The sequence below is a fragment of the Oreochromis niloticus genome, linkage group LG5, assembly GCF_001858045.2.
Source record: "Oreochromis niloticus isolate F11D_XX linkage group LG5, O_niloticus_UMD_NMBU, whole genome shotgun sequence".
NCBI lineage: Eukaryota > Metazoa > Chordata > Actinopteri > Cichliformes > Cichlidae > Oreochromis > Oreochromis niloticus.
In genome coordinates this window covers 13,251,405-13,272,789 of record NC_031970.2, presented here as the reverse complement: position 1 = coordinate 13,272,789, position 21,385 = coordinate 13,251,405, and the positions used below count along the sequence as shown (strand labels likewise).

Below are 21,385 nucleotides of genomic sequence, written 5' to 3'. Positions count from 1 at the left end.
CTAAAAGTACACCTTGAGTTTTTACTTATCACTTAATTGAACACATTCCCCAGTCAAAGTGTGGATTATGTGTGGGTGCTTCAATTAACCAGGATTTAACCACTTCTGAGATTTAAGAAACCAAAAATAGTCGAGGTATTTTTGTGCATTTTTGCATCAACTCGTAAACTAAGCGACCAAAAATCAGCTGGCTGTAACCCTAACCTGCATGAGTGAGGGGGGAAAATCAAATCACAAGCTGTGTGATTATCTGTATTCCATCCGCATGTCGATAACTCAAACAATCTTTCCATAAGTTTGGTCTGCATGTATGTATTTGTGAAATGGCTTTGTGGCTACAGACACATGTTTGCCATTAGTATGAAAACATTAAATTGTATTTATGGTGGTGATAATCTCCCAAAGTCAGACTGATTTACTCAGCTTGCATTTAAAAAGGGAGAACAGCAGTATAGCCCCTATTTAGGCCTTAATGTATTTCCTCTGCTGTAAAATTGAAAGTGGCTGCATAGCTAGTGTTTTATGATGCAGTGCAATGCAAATGTAAACTGGAAGGAAACATCTATGGTTGAAGTCCAGCAGCATGCATCTGTCTTGCATCTGTATTACAACAGACAAAAACAACTGTGGTTGAACTTCCCTGTCAAAGGTCCATTTCTCATTATTTTTCCATCAGTGCTGCAGTACTTTACATAATTATAAAACCAAAGTGGAAATGAATGGATAAAAGTCATAATGCAAAACTGTAGTCCCTCATGGCTTTTTGATTGGTCATTACTTTTTCCCTCTAAATGGTAAAAAATAAAGCAAACCTTGATTCACTCAAGGGATTCCTTTTAGTAAGAGAATACAACTGCAGCTGTACTTCAGTTTTTAATGTACTTAAAGCAACACAAATCAAGTACAGGCTCGGTACAGTCCCACAGACCACTCGTGGCTCTGCACGCTACAGCTACCTAGCCAACGACAAGTTCAAAACACAATGCAAAACACATTAAAACACAATATAATAAAATAATTCAGAGAACAGGGCTGGGATTAACTGGGATAAGCAAGTGTGTGTACTTTATCCATATCCTACGGTACTAACAGTAAAAAACAGATTTGTGCTGATTTGATTTGTGAACACATGAGCAAGGACACTGGTGGGTTTTTTGGAAGACCACTGCCAGTTCTGGTTTTAGCTATAGATGACAGTAATTTCACCAAAATTTGATGGATCACCAATGCATTTAACACAGGCATTTCTCCAGAAGACTGCCAAAGTGCAAAAATCTGCCGTTTCTGCAGTCCCTGCAGATCCCTGTGGCTTTCTGTCTCTGTGGCTAATTTACCCTTTCACGACAACTGCACAGGAGTGACTTTTCATATTAGCCACTTATTAAAATTACATTAAGGCTTAGCTTTATGAGTTTTAGAGGTTTGACCCCCACATTCTTTATTCACTGCACATTTTGCTCCTGCAGCCACAGATATATGCAACATTTTACTGCACTGGAGTTCATCCTACCGTTTGCTGACCCCATCTATAACTCGTTTGCTCGCTTACAGAATGAAATTTTTTTCTACTCCATGATGTTGACAAGAGACATGTTCTGGACTGGGCCCACTGTCAATTAATAGGGACCATGTGTGACATTTATTTAGGGACTTTTGAGGCGACACAGGGATATTATCCAGATCATTTTATATCAGGATGTGAGCTCATTTACTGGTCTGGCACAACAAGAGAATTCGGCTAATTGTGATGCAAGTAAGACGGCAAAAAGACCACAAACATCCTGTCAGCCGCTGTCAAATGAAAGGCAAAATTATTATATGGCTAATCCTTAGTTTCAGTTTGGTATTATTACACCTCTCAGATTAGATAATTATATTTGTTAAAATGGAAAGTAGGGCTTGTTTATGTGATGTTTTTTTAGCAGCCTCATCATGAAATTTCACACATGCCGATCATGTTTCTTACTTTACACGTGTTTTGAAGCAATGTGTGATTTTACCTTCAGCCAAACACACTTGAGAATATACTTCCGTAGGCTTTTATAAGTATTTAAATTGTCAGACGTTCAGTTTGTTTTTTCTCTCATTTTTTGAGGATAAAGGGAAAATTATAGCTATGATGCGTCGAATGGTATACCATCCTCACTCAGAGGGAGTTATTTTAGATTTCAGTTTCAAACACTGCTACTTTGGTCTGTACAGTACAGAACTCAGTGTGCCCTCTCATCCCATAACATATGGATCTGGGTAAAGTTGCAGTGTAACCCAACACAGACAGTGAGCTAAAGTGCTTTTTTCCAAGTACCACATGTATTAAGTTAATGCACATTGAACACAGTGCAGAGGTAGCCTCGGGGCAGCTAAACCCTGGACAACAGGTACTTTTTAAGGAGTAAGTTTGCTGCACAGTGTCTCTTGTTCTCTCACTTTCATTTCTTAGATGTCTTTAAAGCATTTTTAAAGGCAGAAAGTGAAGAAAGCAAGTAATGAAATTTTCTTGCATTCTTTCAGACTGCCCTTCAGTCTGTGGGCAGAGATGAAAAAAGTGTGTTCTTAGGTGGTTTCCAAACATTTTCATGAGGTTTTGTGTTAGTGTGACTGATTCAATTTGGCTGGATTCAACCAATTTCAATGTACTTTTCTAACATCTTTATAAGATTATTGAGAATTTGGACATCTAGTGTGCTGCACAGGTGGTCCTTGTATACAGTGAATGTATCAAAGATGCCCCAATGTTCCGCTTCAGTACTAATTTTGCAACTAGCAGGCATCTCTTGTCCTTAAGGATCTACAGTTTCCTGCACGACATCCTCCGCGATGTGCCTGAAAGTTAAAGCTACCTTCACACGCAATTGTTCTCACTGTACCTGATGTTCAACTTTTACTCAAGCTTTCAGTGTACTTTGGTATACAGACTGGATTGATAAGCATGCTTTAAACTAATATGTCACATTTCGTGACATTTGGCAGTAGCTGTATTTCCCTATTTTTGCTATAGGGTAGGAGGTTTGTATGTGGAAGCTGTGGATTAGACGACAGAGTGGTTTGCTGTTTTTCTCTAGCTTAGCATAGCTGTTTAAGCTATGGTTTAAGCAGTCATAGTCCCCGAGATTGATTCTGTGATTCATTTTGGATGGATGGATGGATGTTCCTATTTGCTGTCTCATTTTGAGTTTATTCCTTTGTTTGGCGTGACTGCATTTGATTGGACCATGTTTACGTTCCACATACCACTTGTAGACTGAGCTAACATTGGATAGTTATCCAACCCTCCATCTGGTGAGGAATTTAAAGCTAAAGCATTCCTTTTCACAATCATACAAAGTCATGCAGTAATACTGTTCTACCACTGTCACCACTGGAATCTTCCTAACAGACTGGACACTCACCAGTCTCAGTGAAGCTCCAGTCAAAAATGTTCCTCATAGATATTTTCGACCATAATTCAAGCATGGAAACGTCTATTTTTTAAGTAACCTGTGTCATCGCTCAGCTGTACCGCTTGTACGTGTTAGTTGGTTTCACTATTCTGATGATGTGTGCACACCCAAAAGGGCTCCATGCTGATTTGTCATCCATTATGCTGATGTATGTGCTTCTTTTTTCTTTCACAACATGTGGTTCTGCTTATAACCGAGTTGTGCAAGGAGTCAGTACAGGCTCAAGAGCATAAAACCATAACATTTGATCTTTTTATCCTTGTTTAGTAAATGTGAGCCCTTTGAGATATGGCCACATCTCACTGAGATGATATCTGGATTTAAATGGCCACTACACATTTTCCTCACCCCTGCTGGTACATAGTCTTACAGACCCGAAGTAAACAAGATCATTGTGCCTCACTCACAAATGAGTGTTCATACCAAAATGGCAGAATAGATTGTCATCACTTCACAAAACTAAAATTCTAAAATGAACTGACATGTTTTTCTTGTGTTCCACATTGATGGTAAACATCTTGTGAATAAAATCGCTTCGTTTTAGTGGTTTGGCTAAAAAAAGAATCTCAGCTCGGCGCTGCCACTTTCATCAAAATTAGGTTGTTTGATTAATGACCCAGAGCCCAACACGGGAAGTTTAGACCAACTACAGTCATTTCAAGGGTACACATTCCAATAAATAAATGACAAAACATTTTTTATGCAACCTTTTAAAAATCTGTAATTACAAAAAAAGAAGAAGAAGAAGAAGAAAGTATACTTTATTTTACACTAACGCACAAAATCAATATTTAGCAGTCTGTGCTCTGATGATATCATCACTAATAAATCCAATCTGGTATTTTTCATAGAGAAGTCTGTCAATTTGGGAAAACAACCAAGAAACTGTGCCCAAAAACTGTAGTGTAAAAATTCCCATATGAAGCGGAGACATTCGGAAGGTTTGGCTTGGTGCGTTCAGGTCAACAGTTTACTGGCGACACATGTAAGAGTTTGATGTCTGTTTTCATTGTTTAACATAAAAGTGGAGAAATTCTCCAAAAGAGTTTGTGATGTGGTCGCACATTTTAATGTCATGGTTTTAGTGCAAAGATGGAATTCAGTAGAATAATCACCAGGGCAACATTTGTATTTCTGTGTCTGCACACGCACTGTGAATGTGAGCGTTTATGTTTGCGTGTGTGTTTGTAGTCTTCCTGTGGTCAGATTGTTATGGGATGAGCAGGGGAGTTTTCCAGCACTATGCTTGATTCAGTTAAGATGGCTGGGAGATATTTCACTCTCATGACATACCAGCTTCAACACATGTGGTTCTCTGTCTCCATTTTTACTTGTGTGTGTGTGTGTGTGTGTGTGTGTGTGTGTGTGTGTGTGTGTGTGTGTGTGTGTGTGTGTGTGTGTGTGTGTGTGTGAGAGAGAGAGAGAGAAGAAACACCTAGAGCAGGAGAAAAAGGGTGAACACTGTTGCATATAAAGATTTTTTTACTTGGAGAAGACCAGTTTCTGCCTACAACTCACATATGTGGTCAAGGTGTGTGTGGCTGAGGGTTCCGCGCTTGCAGGAATCGGGTTGTGATGCACACATCACAGGTTGCAGCTGATCCTGTACTTTACAAAGCAACAGACAAGATAGCTTAAAACTAAGCAACCATTAAAATGATAGATCAAAAGATCTGAGATACTCACACAGAAAGCACCTTGACTCAGCTCTGCGTGCTAAAAGTCAGGGAGGAAATAAAAGGAAGTGCAATTTTTGTTTGTAATATTGGAAGAATAAATAAATAATCCACAGTAATTATAGTCAAAGGTAAACACTTCACAGCAACAGAGATGATGTCCAAGCTCTGCAGAAGCAGAGGAATAGTAATGGAGTGGTACACCCTGCATTATCTGGGTACTTCCATACATACAGTCTGGATAAATGTGGCAAGTAGTGATTTTTCTCGCAGAGCTACAACCAAAAGGTCTTTCTTTAAGTGTGGGAGCACAGTGAGAAAACAAGATGTGGGGTCCAGGATAATGATAGTTACTCTGGACTAATCCTGTTGTGTAATCATGTATGGCTGTGAGTTTACTCAGTGTAGAGTTGATGGACACACTCTTATCCATAACATAAAACTATCCCAGATCCAAAAAGTAAATGTATTTTTCAGACTTTACTATAATGCTCATAGTTTGAGTTATTTTCTTCCATGAATTACATCATTTCCTTGTTACCCAGAAACGGATGTACAGGCACACTCAAAATCGCATCAGTGAGCTAACAATGTATAGTAAACATGAACAAATTGCTGTTGTATTGATAACAACGCCACACGGTTCAGCTAGTAGCACAAGGATTTCATCATTTGTGGCAGCACGCTGAAAGCAATCAGCAGTTCGTTCATTCATGACCTTGCAGCTGTAGCACTGGTAGCTGATGCCTTCCACCGTCTGAAGCAAGGACATGATGTAACTTCACAGCAGTTCCTGATTTCAAGTTATTATATCTCAACATATTAGTTTATTAACTGGAAATTTTTATATACCTACATCAAATTTTTAAGTTATTTTCTCAAAATGTTCACGTATTAACTTGAAATTTCGAGTTATGGATGGAAAAAAATAAAAACATTTCAGCAACAGAAACAAGCTCGCATGCAAACTATTCCAAGTCAGCTGATTCAGTCAATTTAACCTTTAACCTACCTAGCTTACCAAGATTTATAGAATCTGTAATTATTAAAAGAAAAGTAATCAAGTCTGGATTGTGAACTTACACCATTATTACTCACATAAATTCAAATGTAACGCGTGCATGTTCATATGCACGTTTTAACAGTCACCAGAGGGTTTCAGTTTAAGAATTTGCTAGTGTGTATAATGTAGACACATAGATAGTACAGAGGCATTTTTGGGACAATCTGCCCTTATTCTCAGTCATCAACACAGCTTCCAAAATGAAACACTTTGTGACAGCACTAATGAAGGACAGATTTCAAAAATGAAGAGATGTCAGGGGGGGGAAAGGAGAGAAGAAGTGCATGGAGAGGGAAAAGAAGAATTGAGGAATTGAGTTTTAAGAAGAATATAAGGAGAAGAGACAGTGCGGATTTAAAAAGCCCAATCTGTGAGGATAAGGTCTTATTACTAATGAGGGGCAGATGACAGCAGTGGGGGGGTGAGAGCACACAGTATTAAACGTTCTTTTCATCACTTTAGCTGTTGATGTGACAGAAATATCAGTAAAAACAAAGTGTGAGCGTCAATATGTAACTAACCTACGAAGATGAATTAGTTTCACTGCCACAGCCTCAACAACACCACGCACACAGCTGACTTAGAGACTGCCAGTCTGAGATATCTGGATTGGTTTGTGGGAAGAAAGTAGAAACTCCAGGATTGCCCCAAAAATGCAAGGGATGTTCTGCTGAACAAGGCAGTTACAACACCACCGTGCCGCTGTGGAGCTGCGCAAAGGCAACCGGCAGTTTGAATTGATGGATGTGATTTTGTGTGCATGACACAGTGAGAGCACCATCTGTATTTTCTTCATCTGTGCAATGCGCACGTCCAAATGTTTTGGATGGAATGAGATGGAGCGAAAACAAAAGGAAAGACGGCCAAAAGAAAAGAAAGGAATTGTAATTCTTTTTGAATTGTTTGTGTTTTTTCTGAGCATCAGTTTTCGAGTTCACTTTAGCCTTTTTCAACCCAGCGTGAAACCCAACTTACAAATGGAGTAACAAGAAGAGAAAAGAAAAACCTTTCAAATTTAAAAACAAAAATCCTTCCCAAGCCTTATGAAATACATTTATTAACCCACCAAAATACTTTTCTTTTGCATTAATTCTACTAAAAAATCAATTGTTAATAATCGGAAATTATAATTCTACCAGTCATTTGACATGTCAGATTTATACACGTGCAAACAGCATTGTGTCAAAAAACAGTTGTTTAGAAGTGAGTGACAAACAGCTCATTTGTTTCACTGACTTTTAAGGAATACTTTTATTATAACAAAAAATTATAAACAGGTTTGTATGTTATATGGCTGACACTCAGTTTTCATGTCACTGCTTAATTTTAAAATTTGGATTCCTTGTAATGGCGTCCTTTCGCGGTCAGGTCTCCCTTTATAAATGTTGAGCTCAAGAGGTTAAATAAAGGTTAAAATAAAATGAATGACAACAAATAGCTGTTATTTGAAGATTGTTTAAATGTCTCTTTGATGCAGGGTTTATACTGAATAGCACAGAATAATTGCATTGCACATAAAAAAAGAACATTTTAACACTATTATATGCAGTCCCATAGAAATCCAAGTATAGCCTTAGTCCTTTTATTGCTTCTATTGTAGTCTTAGTTTCCTGTTCTTAGCTTGTGGCAGCCTGTATGTTCCTCCGTTTCAAGGCTCCACATGTTGTGTGTTCAGACACATTCCTTTACATAACTTGGTTTTAATAAGCTGTTTTTTGAGTTATTGTTGCCTTCTTATCAGCTTGAAGCTGTCTGGCCACTCACCTCTGACCTCTGACATCAACGAGGCAGACTGGATGTCCTTTCACATCGTTCTCTCTAAAGATGTTTGTGCGGGAAAATCCCAGCAGGTCAGCAACCCATCCGTCACCAAAAACAAGCCATGTTCAAAATCACTTAAATCTATTTTCTTCCTCATTCTGATGCTCAGTTCAAGCAGGTCTTCTTGACCATGTGGCTCATTAGAGATCGGTTAGTGAGCACATATTAATAGATATGAAATGGATTACTTGTTAAGTTAGAGATATATTTTTTATTTTTGGCAGGTGGGGCAGAAAGATTCTTTATGAACACTAGTGTGACCACGAGAGTATGTTTCTTGGGGTTTGCTTCCTTTCTTCTTCTTTTACTGCCTCTCTGCGTGCAGTTGTTTTTACTCTGATGTCCAACCAAGCTCTAAATCAACATCAGTGCTATATATTACAGAAAATGATTCCACCTTTAAGCTGATGCCAGAGATACTGAAGCTCTCCTCTCCCTTCCTGAACATTAAAACCACATTTTCTATCTAAGCTAAAACTTACCCTAACAGCATGAGACAGCTATATGAGATATATGGTTAAGTTTTAAACTGATATGTCATGATGTATTTTGAAATATCAAAACATTTGTTCATTGTGTTCAGACCCACTAAAGTTTCATTTAAAGTCCTCGGGTCTTTAAAAATAAATGACATTACACATGATGCATGTGTGTCCACAGCAGATAATGCATCAGATCTGCACTGAAGAGCATTAAAAGCTTTTTCCTGTCTCTGTAAACATATGGCCCGTTATCAAAGCAGCTAAACATTTTACCGAAACCTGCCTGATGTGGACCATCAGCCAACAGAACCTCAGAGCATCAGGTTACAGAATACTTTACAGTAATTGTCCAAGACCAGAACATTTTCCACACACATTAAGTAAATTATTAACAAAGCTGGAAGGTTTAGCCAGTGGAGACCAACTGGGAAGATAAATCAAGCTGTTTAGGTTTAAGACAGCCTAATGGGTTTCTAAGGTAGAAGACAAACTACTGTCTGATGAGTCACACTACAACATAAAAGTGTTCTTTTTTACTGTAGTGATTTCCAAACCTCAAAAAGCCTTTTTTCATTTTCATTTTAGACCAAACACAATCTGAAAGATGGAAAACAGTTCTGAAACATTTAGGAGTGCAAAAAGTTATTAGATGTAAAAGCTTTTAGGTTCTCCTCTTTTTCCAATCACCAAGCTCAGATTTCTTCAAGTTTTATTTCTTCTATTGCAGTATTGTTCAGACACTTTTCACTAAAACAATGTTGACGTTCAGTAAGTGTCTTATAATGGAATTATTAACCTTTGCTTTGGATCCAGGAGTTGCAACAATTACTATTGGTTACTTACTTTTAAGATAAAAACATAACAACATTTTCATCTAAATAAAGCATCAAAATAAGCTTGATAAAGATTTAAAAGTATTCTCTTCACCTTCAACACAGACTATGACTGAATAACTGGATTTATTTATAAATGTATAAATTATGATGAACAGGAGAAAAAAAATCCTTCCATTTACTCTACATGTAGTGTGTGTTATTCACTTAAAAGAGGGTGGTTTTATTGTGATTTAAATAAAAATGTATATACATGCATATATGTTAATAAATAAAGTTTTTCTTTTAATTATGATCAAAATATGCATGTAGACAACTGATCTGAAATGCAGATGTGCCATGTGTGATATTTAATGTTTCATGTTGACTTGTTTTATCTTTTTATCTGTCAGAGAGAAGACAGAGTAAAAAAGGAGGACTTGGAAAGAAGAAGGAGCGAAAACGGCTACGACTGCACACCAGCGAGAGCGTTGGCAACTCAACAAACAGAACAACCACAGGGGAGCAAAGACATCATGGAGATCCCTGAGGGGGAGACAGACACGATGTAACATGGAACATATATGAAAATATGTCATAAATCCGTATCGTTTCCAAGCACCCAACCACAGAGGTCAGAAGCATAAATCGAGACTGCAATCCACCAAAATCCAAAAACTAAAAGTTCCTAAGAGGTCTTGCTTTTCACTAGTGTTTTAAAACTGTCTAAAGTAGCAGCTTGGTGCGAGGAAAAATCTCCCTTCATCAGGTAAAGCCACCATTAACCTGCCTCCTTGGACTGACACAAAAAAATGGCTAATTTCAAGCTTCCCATGCAGGAGCAGCGACATATGAACCATCTCTCAGTCATATTTTCAAATAATTATCTTTTAGTGATTTTATAGCCACAGATTTTTACACAGCTACATTTTCTCTGGTCATTTCATCAGTTTAGCAGAAATTTCAAGTTACAGTTATACAATTAATATTAAGTGCAGATTTAATTTTAGAGGTTGAAGTAAAATACCATATTAACAGGTTAGGAATGACAGATTACCTTTTTTATGTAGGTTTAAGTTTCATGTACAGTTTTGACTTTTCTTCAGTATTTATTAATAAATTAAGGGGCTTAAAAATAAATCACAGTCTACCCCAAACACCCCCAACCCCCCCCAACTCAGAAGCTTAAAGTCCTGGTCGTGCATAGAAAGCAGCAGTGGCTGGTGAGCAAAGGATTATTAAAATAGTAAAGACAAACTGCATCCAGCTAAGTAAAGAACAGCCTCCAGGAGGTAGGCATATCATCATCCAAGCACAAAGAGAAGATTACATGAGAGAAATGACCAGAAACTACCCAAAAGACAACAAAAGCCAGAGCAGCTCTAGTACAGACAGACCGGACAGAAACTTGGATCAAATTGGACTGCAAAAATATTTAGTTCAGTTTTATTTATATGAAATTTATGAAGAAATGAGCATGTCGAAAGCTTGGAATGGCTCATAATCCCAAGTGTACCTGCTATATAATCTGCAAAACACTGTGGAGGAAAGAAAGGTGTGCTTTTGCTTCCCATGGTCATCAGTATTTATTGAACTCTGGTGTGTAGAGCAGTACTTTCTACTCATATTTAGCCAAATGCAGCAGAAGCAACCCAGAAGTTTCTGAAGCTCACAAAGTAAAAACTGAAGACAGATGTTATAAAAGCAAAAAGCATGACATAAGTATCATAAAGAGGCTTTTTTTAAAGTGATGTCCATTATTTCCAGAGTTTAGGCTATCATTGCCTACAAATTATTTACTTTACATGCATTTGAGCTCCTGAAGACTGTGTATAAAGTGTCTGTTATTCATTATCATGATAAAACTAATATAACTGTAACTTGAATCAGTTTAAGAAAATAGCTAAGATAACCACAACAGAGCCCTCAGTATCCAACAGAAAATAATGTTAGCAGAGCACAAATTGTTCTTTGCTTCTTGTTTTTATTCTGCTATTTTTTTGCTATTCCAGTGAACCTAAAAATGATAAGACTTACTTTATTTATCCCAGCAGTTGGGAAATTACTGTCACAGCAGCCTGAACATGAAAACCAAACTATCTCTATAAAATAAAAAAGCTTTAGAAGTCCCACATAGTCAAGCTTGTTACTACAGAGTTTAACTTCACACTATGTATTTAAATCACAGTGACGGAAGTTATGAGTTAAGAATTTTATTTAGTTATATGCCAGCTTCTTTCTTTTATTTTCCCGACTTGTCCGATATGCTCAAGTATACCTTGGTATGCATAGTTGGTGTAGCAAGATTGAATATGTGGGTATTTCTTTTTTTCAGAGCTGATAAATGGCTTTGTCTCTTTAACAGCTTGCTTGCATGTATTTAGCAATATTTCAAGGACAAAGTGGCATTTTTTTTTTTTTTTATCCACAGCACGAGCATACATTTCAATAAATGTTTATTTTGATGCAGCCATTGTGCAGTTTTGTTTACAGACAAAATTTAGTTGATCTGTTCTTCGTCTGTGGTAAATGGCCTGTATTTGTATAGCGCTTTACTAGTCCCTAAGGACCCCAAAGCACTTTACACTACATTCAGTCATTCACACACTACGTTGTAGCCACAGCCGCCCTGGGGCGCACTGACAGAGGCGAGGCTGCTGGACACTGGCGCCACCAGGCCCTCTGACCACCAGAGGTAGGCAACTGGTGAAGCGTCTTGCCCAAGGACACAACGACCGAGACTGTCCGAGCCGGAGCTCGAACAGGCAACCTTCCGATTACAAGACGAACTGCCACCTCTTGAGCCACAATCGCCCCCTGTGCTTCTTGAAGGACATTCAGAGCTCTTCTCTGGATGTTGACCACCTTTTTCCTTCCATTCTCTGTTGAGATGATCAAAAAGTGCTTAAATAATGTTAAGGTCCAGGCTTTGGGGAGGCCAATCCATGACTGATAGTGTTCCATTATCTGTTCTGCTGTGTGATTGAGACTGAAATATTAAACTGTTGCCTTCCAGATGGTACTGCATGTTGGATCAGACAGTACTTTTCTGTGACAACAATTCTATCTTGAGAAGATCCTCAACACTCCTGGCTGCCATGCAACCCAAACCATGACAGAGCCTCCACCGTGTTTTAAAGATAGCACTCACTTTTAAAACTCTCTCCTGATGTCCTCCATAAATGTTGAACTAAAAGTTTCAAATTTGGACTCATCACTCCATAAGACCTGTTGCCACTGATTTTCAGTCCAGTTCTAGTGTAAACTCAGCCTTTTCTTCCTGCTTTTTTCCTTAAGTGTTGCTTCCCAGCAGCCAATTTTTCACTTAGACCATAAAGGGCCAGATAAATCTTTCAGGTCCTGTGTCAGGTCATTTTTCCAGAATATGACTTCCAGATAGTGTTCATCTGCTGTAAATATTTTTAAGGGTTTTTATTAATACCCAAAGTCACAATGTCAAAATGTTGTTTTCCTGATTACATATTTGTTCCTATATCAGTCTAAGTACTTCTCACTATTGAATCCTTTAGATACGACTTAATTTTAAAGAAGTGGCAGGTCTTCCCTTACACAACACCAGCAGCAACAATTTTTCACATTGCTGCTAACCAATACAACAGCATTACAAGGCCACTGCAGCTTTTCTGAGTACACACTGTGCAGAAAGCTGAGCAAGAACAGTCTATAAACCAAAAAATGAAAAGCAAAAATATCAGAATTACATAAGGATATCAGCTAAAATATCCATGTTTAGTTAGTTAATTACTCTCCACGGACAACAGAAAGTTGAAAGTCATCTTTTATTGCACAATAAAAGATCACACATACCATGTTTTGACTCATGAGATTGGTCCACATGGGAATACAGAGTTATACTTACAAAGAAAAAAAAAGAAGAAAATAAAAGATAAAAACCCCACCACATAACTTATTTATTAATGACCGGGTTTCTGACTTCAGGATCAGCCAGTGAATCACAGCCTGGTGAATTACGTTGCACTTGGTTCAATGCTTGGAGAGGGCCTGCGAACAGTCAAATATTCAACTTGCCCCGCGCGTTCTGGAGGGCAGTTTCACAGACATGAACTGGACAAAGGTGGTGAAGTTTTTAGATCCAGTCTAAAGATTTATTTTACAGTTGCCTTTCACCATTTGTCATCATTATACCTAAACTGCAGTTATGCTATTTTTAAATCTCATGGTCGCTTCAAACTTTAAATGACACTTTCCCTTCGCTAAGACGGTGCAACGAGCTAAAAGCAAATTCAAGAAAAACATGGCTGTTAATTCAAAGATAAATTACGATTAGGTGTTCCTGTCACTTTCGATATAAACCCATGTTGACGAATTCTGGTAGTACGTATATCAAAAGGTAACAGCTTTTCCACCACATTAATGTCTGAAGTTGACAAAGGAGAAGAAAATAATTGCTGGGGAAATAATTCACGTTGTGTCTTCTGCCAAGAAAACATTTCAGTGTCTGTGAAATTCGATTGCAATGAACTGGAAAAAACACATATGGAGACTGATATTTTTCAGCTTTTGTAATGACTGGCTTGACAAAGAAAATAAGTTCTAATATTTTTATTTTTATGGATTGTTTTCAGGGGTTCTTTAACTTCTGAGGCTGCGTATCAGGGGTGCTCTTCTAATAAGCCGCATAGGAGGCCTGAACTATGGCAATGAAAAAGACTCATCAGTCCCTAATGTAACCCCGAACACTGTCAAATAACACAAAGGCTTAATAACCTGTTAGTTTCAGCCTATCAGGATGGAGAAAGAAACAAATATATAACATCCTTAACATAGTGTGATATATTTGCATGACGTTGTAGATATTTTCAATCAGAGTTCTAACTTTGCAGTTTGAACTTTAAATGCACGATTAACACGTCATGCATCTGACAGACTCTTCAGGTACTTTATTTATTCCCTACAATGTCAGCTTCAAAACCTGCTAGTTTTCAGTCATCTTCTCGTTTTAGAGGAAAAAATAAAAGCAAGTTTTTGAAAAAGTATGCTACTGTACTGCAGCCTCAGAAAGGATCCTGCAACTGCACACTGTACCAAAGGGTGGATCACGCTGGATTACCGTGGGGACTATGAAAAGAAAATAAAGAGGAGGTATTCTAAGAACTCTTAACCATTTAATTTTGATGTAATTACATCTAAAAAAAGAAGAAAAATTAAAAAACAGAGCATGTGACATTACCAGATACTTTAAATTCCACGTGAACCAAAATGCTTTTGTCTTTGAGAAAACTTAACAAAACCAGCCACTGGTCAGTCATGAGACAACAACGTAAAGACGAGAACTGTACAATAAATACATTTTTTTTTATGATAAGAGATAAACGTTTACATTTTTGAGGTGACTGTTTTGAAGAACATTTAAGTTAACCAACGAGAACTTCAATGAAAAGAAAAACACTGTTAAAGAAGGCATGGTGTGACACGAAGAGACAATACAGAGCCATCGCCAGTCGACCTGATTAACCCCCCCCCCCCGGGCTGTGGTTACATACTGCACCTGCAAGTTTGTTTCAAGTTTATGCACAAGAATAAGCCACTCACAGCAAATGATGTGCACACATGACCTCTGGAACGCAATGCTTGCCCGTTCCTTTGAGATAAATCATCTGTGGTGCAAAGCGACTGGCTTCCCCTTCTGATTTGCTCTTTCGGGAATCTCGAATAACACACGACAACAATCAAATACTTAGGCTGCATACATACTGTGTGCGCATTATCATCCTAGATGTGCTGGATACCAGACACAAGGCCCCGTGAAGGAAGAGAACTCTAAAAGATTAAGTAGCATTCCTCAAAGGGAAATTCTGAGATTTCTCAGCCTGTGTCTTATTCCTCTAATTATCAGCAGATTTGTTGTGGAGATTTGAGAAGCCAAACACTGCTAAGAATGTAAGAGGTCAGGGTACGAAGCATGAATAATTACAGCTCTGAGTGCAAAGAAAAAAGCTTTAAAAACGACTGCAGCAGTGAACTGCAAAGCAGCTAGGGCGCAGCGCTCATCTCCATTAACTTTACAGCTTTAGTCAATAAAGTGTGCACGGTATTTACCCTACAAGTTTAACTTTGGGATTCTGAAAGTTGCAGACCGTAAACCCTAACTCTTCAATAAGAGTCTGAAATTTAGATCCAGACTGAGCAATCCCAGAATTTCCCTTTAAAGAACAGCATGGCATCATCTAATGACAAAATCCAACACTTACATTTTCAAATGTTAACCACTTTCCAAAAGATAAGTGCCACACTGGAAACGTGAAGTCAAGATAGCGTGCAAGTGAGGCTCACAAAAAGAGAAATGAATAAAATTGCAATTTTAGAGGCACTGGTAAGCAAACAGTCACTTTTTGTTAACTCTCCATTTGTGCTTTGAGGGATGACTGATTGACCTTTAGGGATAAATGTAGTGATTTGAGCAGTGGTACCTTCCGTTACTATTGGCTTCTGAAGATAATGCACATCACCAACTCCGTGTACGCATAAAAACAAAAAGGAAAGACAAACAATAACATAACCTAATAAGGAGATGTAATTGAACATCTATACAAAAAAAAATACTCGCTAAATAAGGCATTTTACTTTGAATAATACATAAAGAAACTAACAGAAAAAGAATGTCATATTTGGTGAAAGTTTGGCAAAGCAAAAGAAAAGTATAATAAATTATATGTAGCCACAAACTTGTGACAAGGCAACAACTATGTTTGTTTTTTTTTCCCCAACAAGAAATGTGACCTGTAAGGACGAGACAGAGTAGAAACTGCTCCACCACAAAACGTGTGCGCATGCATGCACACATACACACTTTCTCCCATTACAGCACACTCTCGCACACACACACACGCACGCACGCACGCACGCACGCACGCACGCACGCACGCACGCTCACACTCACGCACACACACACAATGGAAAGTAAAAGACCACACGGAAACAGGTTAACATTCACAAAAAGACATTGTGCAAAAATAATGTTTTCATATATGAAAACAAAAAGAAGTGAAGTTATACGTTACATCAGAAACATCTGACATTTACCCCCAAAATACACACCCTGTCGTGAAAAGACTGAATAAAACCAGCAACTTGCATCCTTTTAATGTACAGTACAGTCTGTTTGATACAGAAAAAAAAGAAAACTGGGACTAAGCTCTATGCAAAAATCCTCTGCGCATATGTCAAGTATTTTCCCCCCGAATGGAGGAACAAAGTAAAGACAATGAAGAAATCAATGGTGCGCTTTTTAAAAAAAATCAGCAATATACAGCGATAGATTTACATATTTAGAAACTCTTAGTATGAACTGCTATTAAAATTAATGTGAGGGGGGAAAGCCAGAGTGATTCATACTACCATATCCCGCCTCTACCTATTTTATCTGTTCTTCATTCTTTATAAAAAACTAACAAAAAGAAAAAAAAAACAAAAAACAGACTGTTCCCTTTCCCTGGACAGATGATCGACACAGCACAGGTAATCTCTTTCTGAACACAGAATCCCCACACTAAGGAGAAAAACAGGAAAAGGACAGTGGGGGGGATGACCGACTGATGCTACAGGTCATGATTGTAATCATTATGCAGCATCATTTTGCACTGTTCCTGATGAGATGCTGGTTACCTGATTTGTTGTAAGTAAATGCAATTTAGGACTTGATGAACCCCAAGGGACAAAAAAAAGCACCTTCTTTTCCTCTGCTATCCCACAGCCCTCCTCCCCACTCCTGTGTTTGCAAGACAGGATATCACATCTGCCTCCTACTGCCCCCTGGTGGCCTGGATGAGCTTACAGTTGATGTTCCTGTCCTTTCATGTTTTCTGATTAGAGCTAACCACTTGAGGGGAAGGGAGGGAGGTGGGGGTCTCCCAAAGTGACTTTGTGGCTGAGTTAAAAAAAATAAAATGACATGAGCTAAAAAAGTAATAAAACAAATTAATCTCATGATTGTTCCTTGCCTTTATAAAGAAAAGCAAATGAGAAAGCATATGCCTAAGCCTCTCTTGATATTTGTTCGGAATTTCTGCTGTACTCCTGTTGTGGGAATCTGGATTCATCATCTAGTGTTCACATTAGATTTATCTTTGTGATCTACTTTATGGAGGAGTTACTGCAGCAGTAACACAATATTAATAATCATAATAACATTATAATGAAAAAAAAATGCATCTAAAGCATGGAGAACTGGCAGAATATCTTAAAGTTAGGATTTAACATTCGTGACTAGGTTGGACTAACCTGGCTTGTATTTTGTGATCTTCTAGTTAACATTATTCTCACAATTTTGTTAACTTTATTAGGTATAAAACTAGTAGAGGCAAATTAATTTCTTCTGATTTGGCAGCCTTTTTAAATGCACTAAACATACTTTTATTCAATGACGCCCACAATCATATCAACGTGATTTAGATACATTTCAAAAGGGCTACTCTCTAAAATCTTCGTGGGTCTGTTGTGTTTCTGCAGCAGACACTGGCTCTTGCATATTTAGATACTTAGGTTGTTTTTCTGTTACTATCAATTAGGAAGAGGTGTTTTAGTGTCATATCTGAATGACGGTTCTCCTTTTAGATTAATCTAGCCGGCATGAACATTGAACATTGCACGAATTTCCCTAGATTTAGTGGAGTGTCAAAACATAAGATTTAATCGCTCCCCCGCATGAGCTTTTCAGAATTTCCAAACTGTGGTGAGAAAAATAACTTTGGAAAAACCACTTCTGGCAACTGTGCCCCACCTTCCCAGTCATCCTTGTGTCCATACAAACCAGGCGAAAACCAAAGCTGCCTGTCCACCCTGGCTCACCTTGAGCCTAAAACGGTATCAATACTATGGTCAGAGTTGCTCTTGGTTAGGCCAGGTTGCATTCGGTGTGTGTTGGTGTGTTCCTGTTGAGAAGTATCCCTCCCGACTCAGTCTCAATGGAGAATGAAGGAGAACATTACAGAGAGGATCATTTTTTACACTAGTTTTCTTTGTATACAATGAATGAGTGGAGAGGGTGGGTGGGGTCTTGGTATATAAACATGACCGAGCTGAATATAATCGTCATCATTATTAGTCATCATCATAATAAAAGTCTTTACATGGACATTGACTGACAGACACGGCACAAATTTTACACTGTTGCTCAGCTGAGAAAGGAGAGCAACAAAGGAGACAGGAGGAGAGAGCAGGAAGTGGGCTGTCCTTCAGGCCTCTGCAGTTCCTCTCCTCTATGCATCCTCTTGTTCCACTTGTCTCTGCTCCTCAGTGTCCTGCTTCTCCTCCTCCTCCTCCTTTGCCTCCTCTCCTGTCTCCTCCGATCTTTTCTCATTGTCTTCTGTTGCTCCCTCAGTGTGGTCATTGGAGTCCGGTTCCTGGGGCTCTGAAGACCCACCCTCTGCATTCCCCTGCCCAGTCTGGAGCTCGTCAGTTGGAGTTGGGTCTGGGTCTGAAGCTGAGGTAGAGGGGATGGAGGGAGATGAAGAGGTGCCTGGGTGGGAGGTACCACCAGCCTTATCTGTACTTTCTCTCTCCTCTCCATCTCCAGTTGCTGCCTTCTCCCTCTCCTCTTCTCGCTCGCCTTCTTCTCTTCCTCTCTTCTTTCTCCTCTTGGGGCTGCCTGGAGAGCCATCAACTGCACCAGGGGGCATGGCTGGAAGTGCCATGATGCCACCATGTGGCAAGAACATGTGCGGGTAAAGCAAACCGTGGGACATGCCCGGGATTAGGAAAGGGTTGAAGGTAAGATGGCTGCCAGTGCCAGCTCCAAGATGTGCAGAGCTGAGGTGGGCCCTGGTGGTGGAGGTAATGATGGCTGCTGCTTCTGCCGCTACTGGTCGTTTGTTAGCCTCTGCAGCTCCTTTCTCCTCCCGCGTCCTGTCCTTTTCGCCACCAGCAGCAGGGGCGGTGCCCTCTCTTTCTGCAGGCGTTGTCGAAGAAGGGCTGGCCGCCTCAGTTGCAGACGGTGCGGTTGTCGTGGTGACCTTCACAGCAGATGCTGAAGAAGAGGAGGAAGTCGAGGAGGAGGAGCTGGGATGAGGAGAAGGTGGCGGTGGCGTGTGTGCCATCATTGTGCCAACGCTGAACAAAGCATGCTGTGGGATTGCAGCCCCATGGGGGTGCGGGATTCCATGCAGCATCATGGGTAACATACTCAGACCATTCTTGGCATCTTCAGCAGACCCCCCAGCTCCTCCCGCTGAGACAGCTGCAGGGAAACCATGCGGGAATCCAGCTGCCATAATCCCAGAGATGGGAATTCCAGGGATACCACTGCGGAGATTTTGCATGGCCACCATGGAGTCCATGCTGCCAATCAAACCACCATTCATGAAGAGAGGAGGACCGAGACCCGGTGAGGAAGAGTCCGAGACGGACAGGAGAGGCTTAGGCATTTCGCTGCGAGGTCGACGTCCACGGCGGCGGGAGCTTGGGTCCTTGTTGACGGGTTCTGTGAGGATCCGAGAGAACTTCCCTTCAGGAAGGAAACCCTGCGAGAGGAGGCCATGAGACAACACATTAGTGAACTAGAACAACTGGAACTGACCAAGTATCTCGAAGAACAGCCATAGGAAAATTCAAAAGGACAATTAAAAGCATCTTTTATTTTTTTTGTCTTTCACTGGTCTGACGAGTGTCAGACCTGTGAGAGTAGAGATGACGCTACATCTCTTTCCAAATCTGCTTGCATACTTGCATTTTTAGTATGGCACCAATTGGCTGTTTTAGCATGAAAACTATACAACTAACTGAATAAGAGTGCAATAAGATTCAGCGCAATAGATTTTCATAATTTACAGGGCTTTCACAAAAACATCTTAAAGAGTGGCAGTAATTACAACTCATGTCTGATTCTCTACATCAGAAAAAGATCTGCAGCTTCTTATGTCAGCTTTCTGCAGTCTGTGATATCCTGCTACACAGGCTTGATGTGCATGGCATTTCTGAGGAAATGTTACACTTGGGGCTTGTTGTCTTTTACAACTGATGTCAGAGAGGGGCAAAACACACCCTGTTGACATCCAATGCTACACAGTATCATACTCACAGAGTGTTTGACCACATCAGCCCAGTCTGGAGCCACATAGTATTCCGAGTTGGCATCCAACCATCTAGAGAGCTCCTTTATGGCCGGAGCCATAGCACCACCAAGCTGCAAAGTAGGAAAACCAGCACAGTGTAGTTGCAATGATATCAAATTGTATGTAAGCTTCTAGCTTCCACTACTCAAAGGCAGCCTGTATTATTGGTGGACAGCAAAGCGCCACCAAACTGCAGCAAAGGAAGCAATAACACAGCAATCCTTCTACTTCCCATGGCTGAACTTTCATTGGTTCAGTTTTATGTTTTAAAATCACACTTTTATTTGACTTTTGTGTTTCGTGTATTTTATATGGTGTATGTGTGTTTTTGCTACCCTGCGTCCAGTGCCGCGGTGCACAACAGGGACCCTCTCCTCCCCCGTCAAAGAGTTTATATCCAGCTTGGTGGGATCTTTACAGCGATGCCGCCTCTGTTTGGGACGCTCTACAAAACCATGCAACAGACCTGCGCCAGACTGGACAGTTGCCAGGGAGGGTAGATGGGGAAAAAGGTTGTGAGTGCCAATTAATCTGAGCATAAAAGAATAAGTGCACAACTGTAGCCTCAGCAGAGGACATTCCAATTCAGAAAAAGCAAAATATAAAGAATACAACACAGCAGGATTTAGAGCATTACAATCCTAGAAATCCTCGGACTTACATGAGCAAATGCCGGCAGATCCATGGTGTAGCCTGGATTCTGTCTCAGCCACTCAATTAGACCTTTGCCGGCTGCCTCTCTGTCAATGGCCACAATCTCTGGCTGAGGAGGTGTCTGGGTTGGGGTGGGAGTAGAAGAGGAGGACGGTGTGGGAGGACCTGCAGGTCGCTCTGAGGGAGAGGGGGATGGCGAGGAGGTGGAGGAGGAAACAGAAGAGTGGCTGATCACCTCAACGCGGCCCTGTACATGGAGAGACAGACAAATACATAGATAACACAAGATTTACTTTCTTCTTTCTTTTTTAATCAACTTTATCTTTTGTTTTTTGTCCCCAAAATGT

At 39.7% G+C, this 21,385-nt stretch overlaps 2 protein-coding genes across 8 annotated transcripts in view; one reads left to right on the top strand and one right to left on the bottom strand.

The window, feature by feature from the left end:
• rspo4 (R-spondin 4) overlaps window positions 1-13,638 on the top strand; it is a 40,322-nt gene extending 26,684 nt beyond the window's left edge. Inside the window, exon 6 of the mRNA XM_019359139.2 lies at window positions 9,708-13,638. Coding sequence (XP_019214684.1) covers window positions 9,708-9,844 — 137 coding nt within the window. The 3' untranslated portion in view covers window positions 9,845-13,638. The remainder of the gene's footprint in view (window positions 1-9,707) is intronic.
• The window catches only part of chd6 (chromodomain helicase DNA binding protein 6), a 93,240-nt gene continuing 85,275 nt past the window's right edge, over window positions 13,421-21,385 (bottom strand). For all 7 annotated transcript variants that reach the window (XM_005469710.4, XM_025907159.1, XM_025907160.1 and 4 more), the window contains 4 exons: window positions 21,046-21,285; window positions 20,720-20,860; window positions 20,351-20,455; window positions 13,421-19,793 (listed from right to left, as the gene is read on the bottom strand). In XM_005469710.4, the coding sequence (XP_005469767.1) occupies window positions 18,534-19,793; window positions 20,351-20,455; window positions 20,720-20,860; window positions 21,046-21,285 (1,746 nt within the window). In that variant the 3' untranslated portion in view covers window positions 13,421-18,533. The remainder of the gene's footprint in view (window positions 19,794-20,350; window positions 20,456-20,719; window positions 20,861-21,045; window positions 21,286-21,385) is intronic.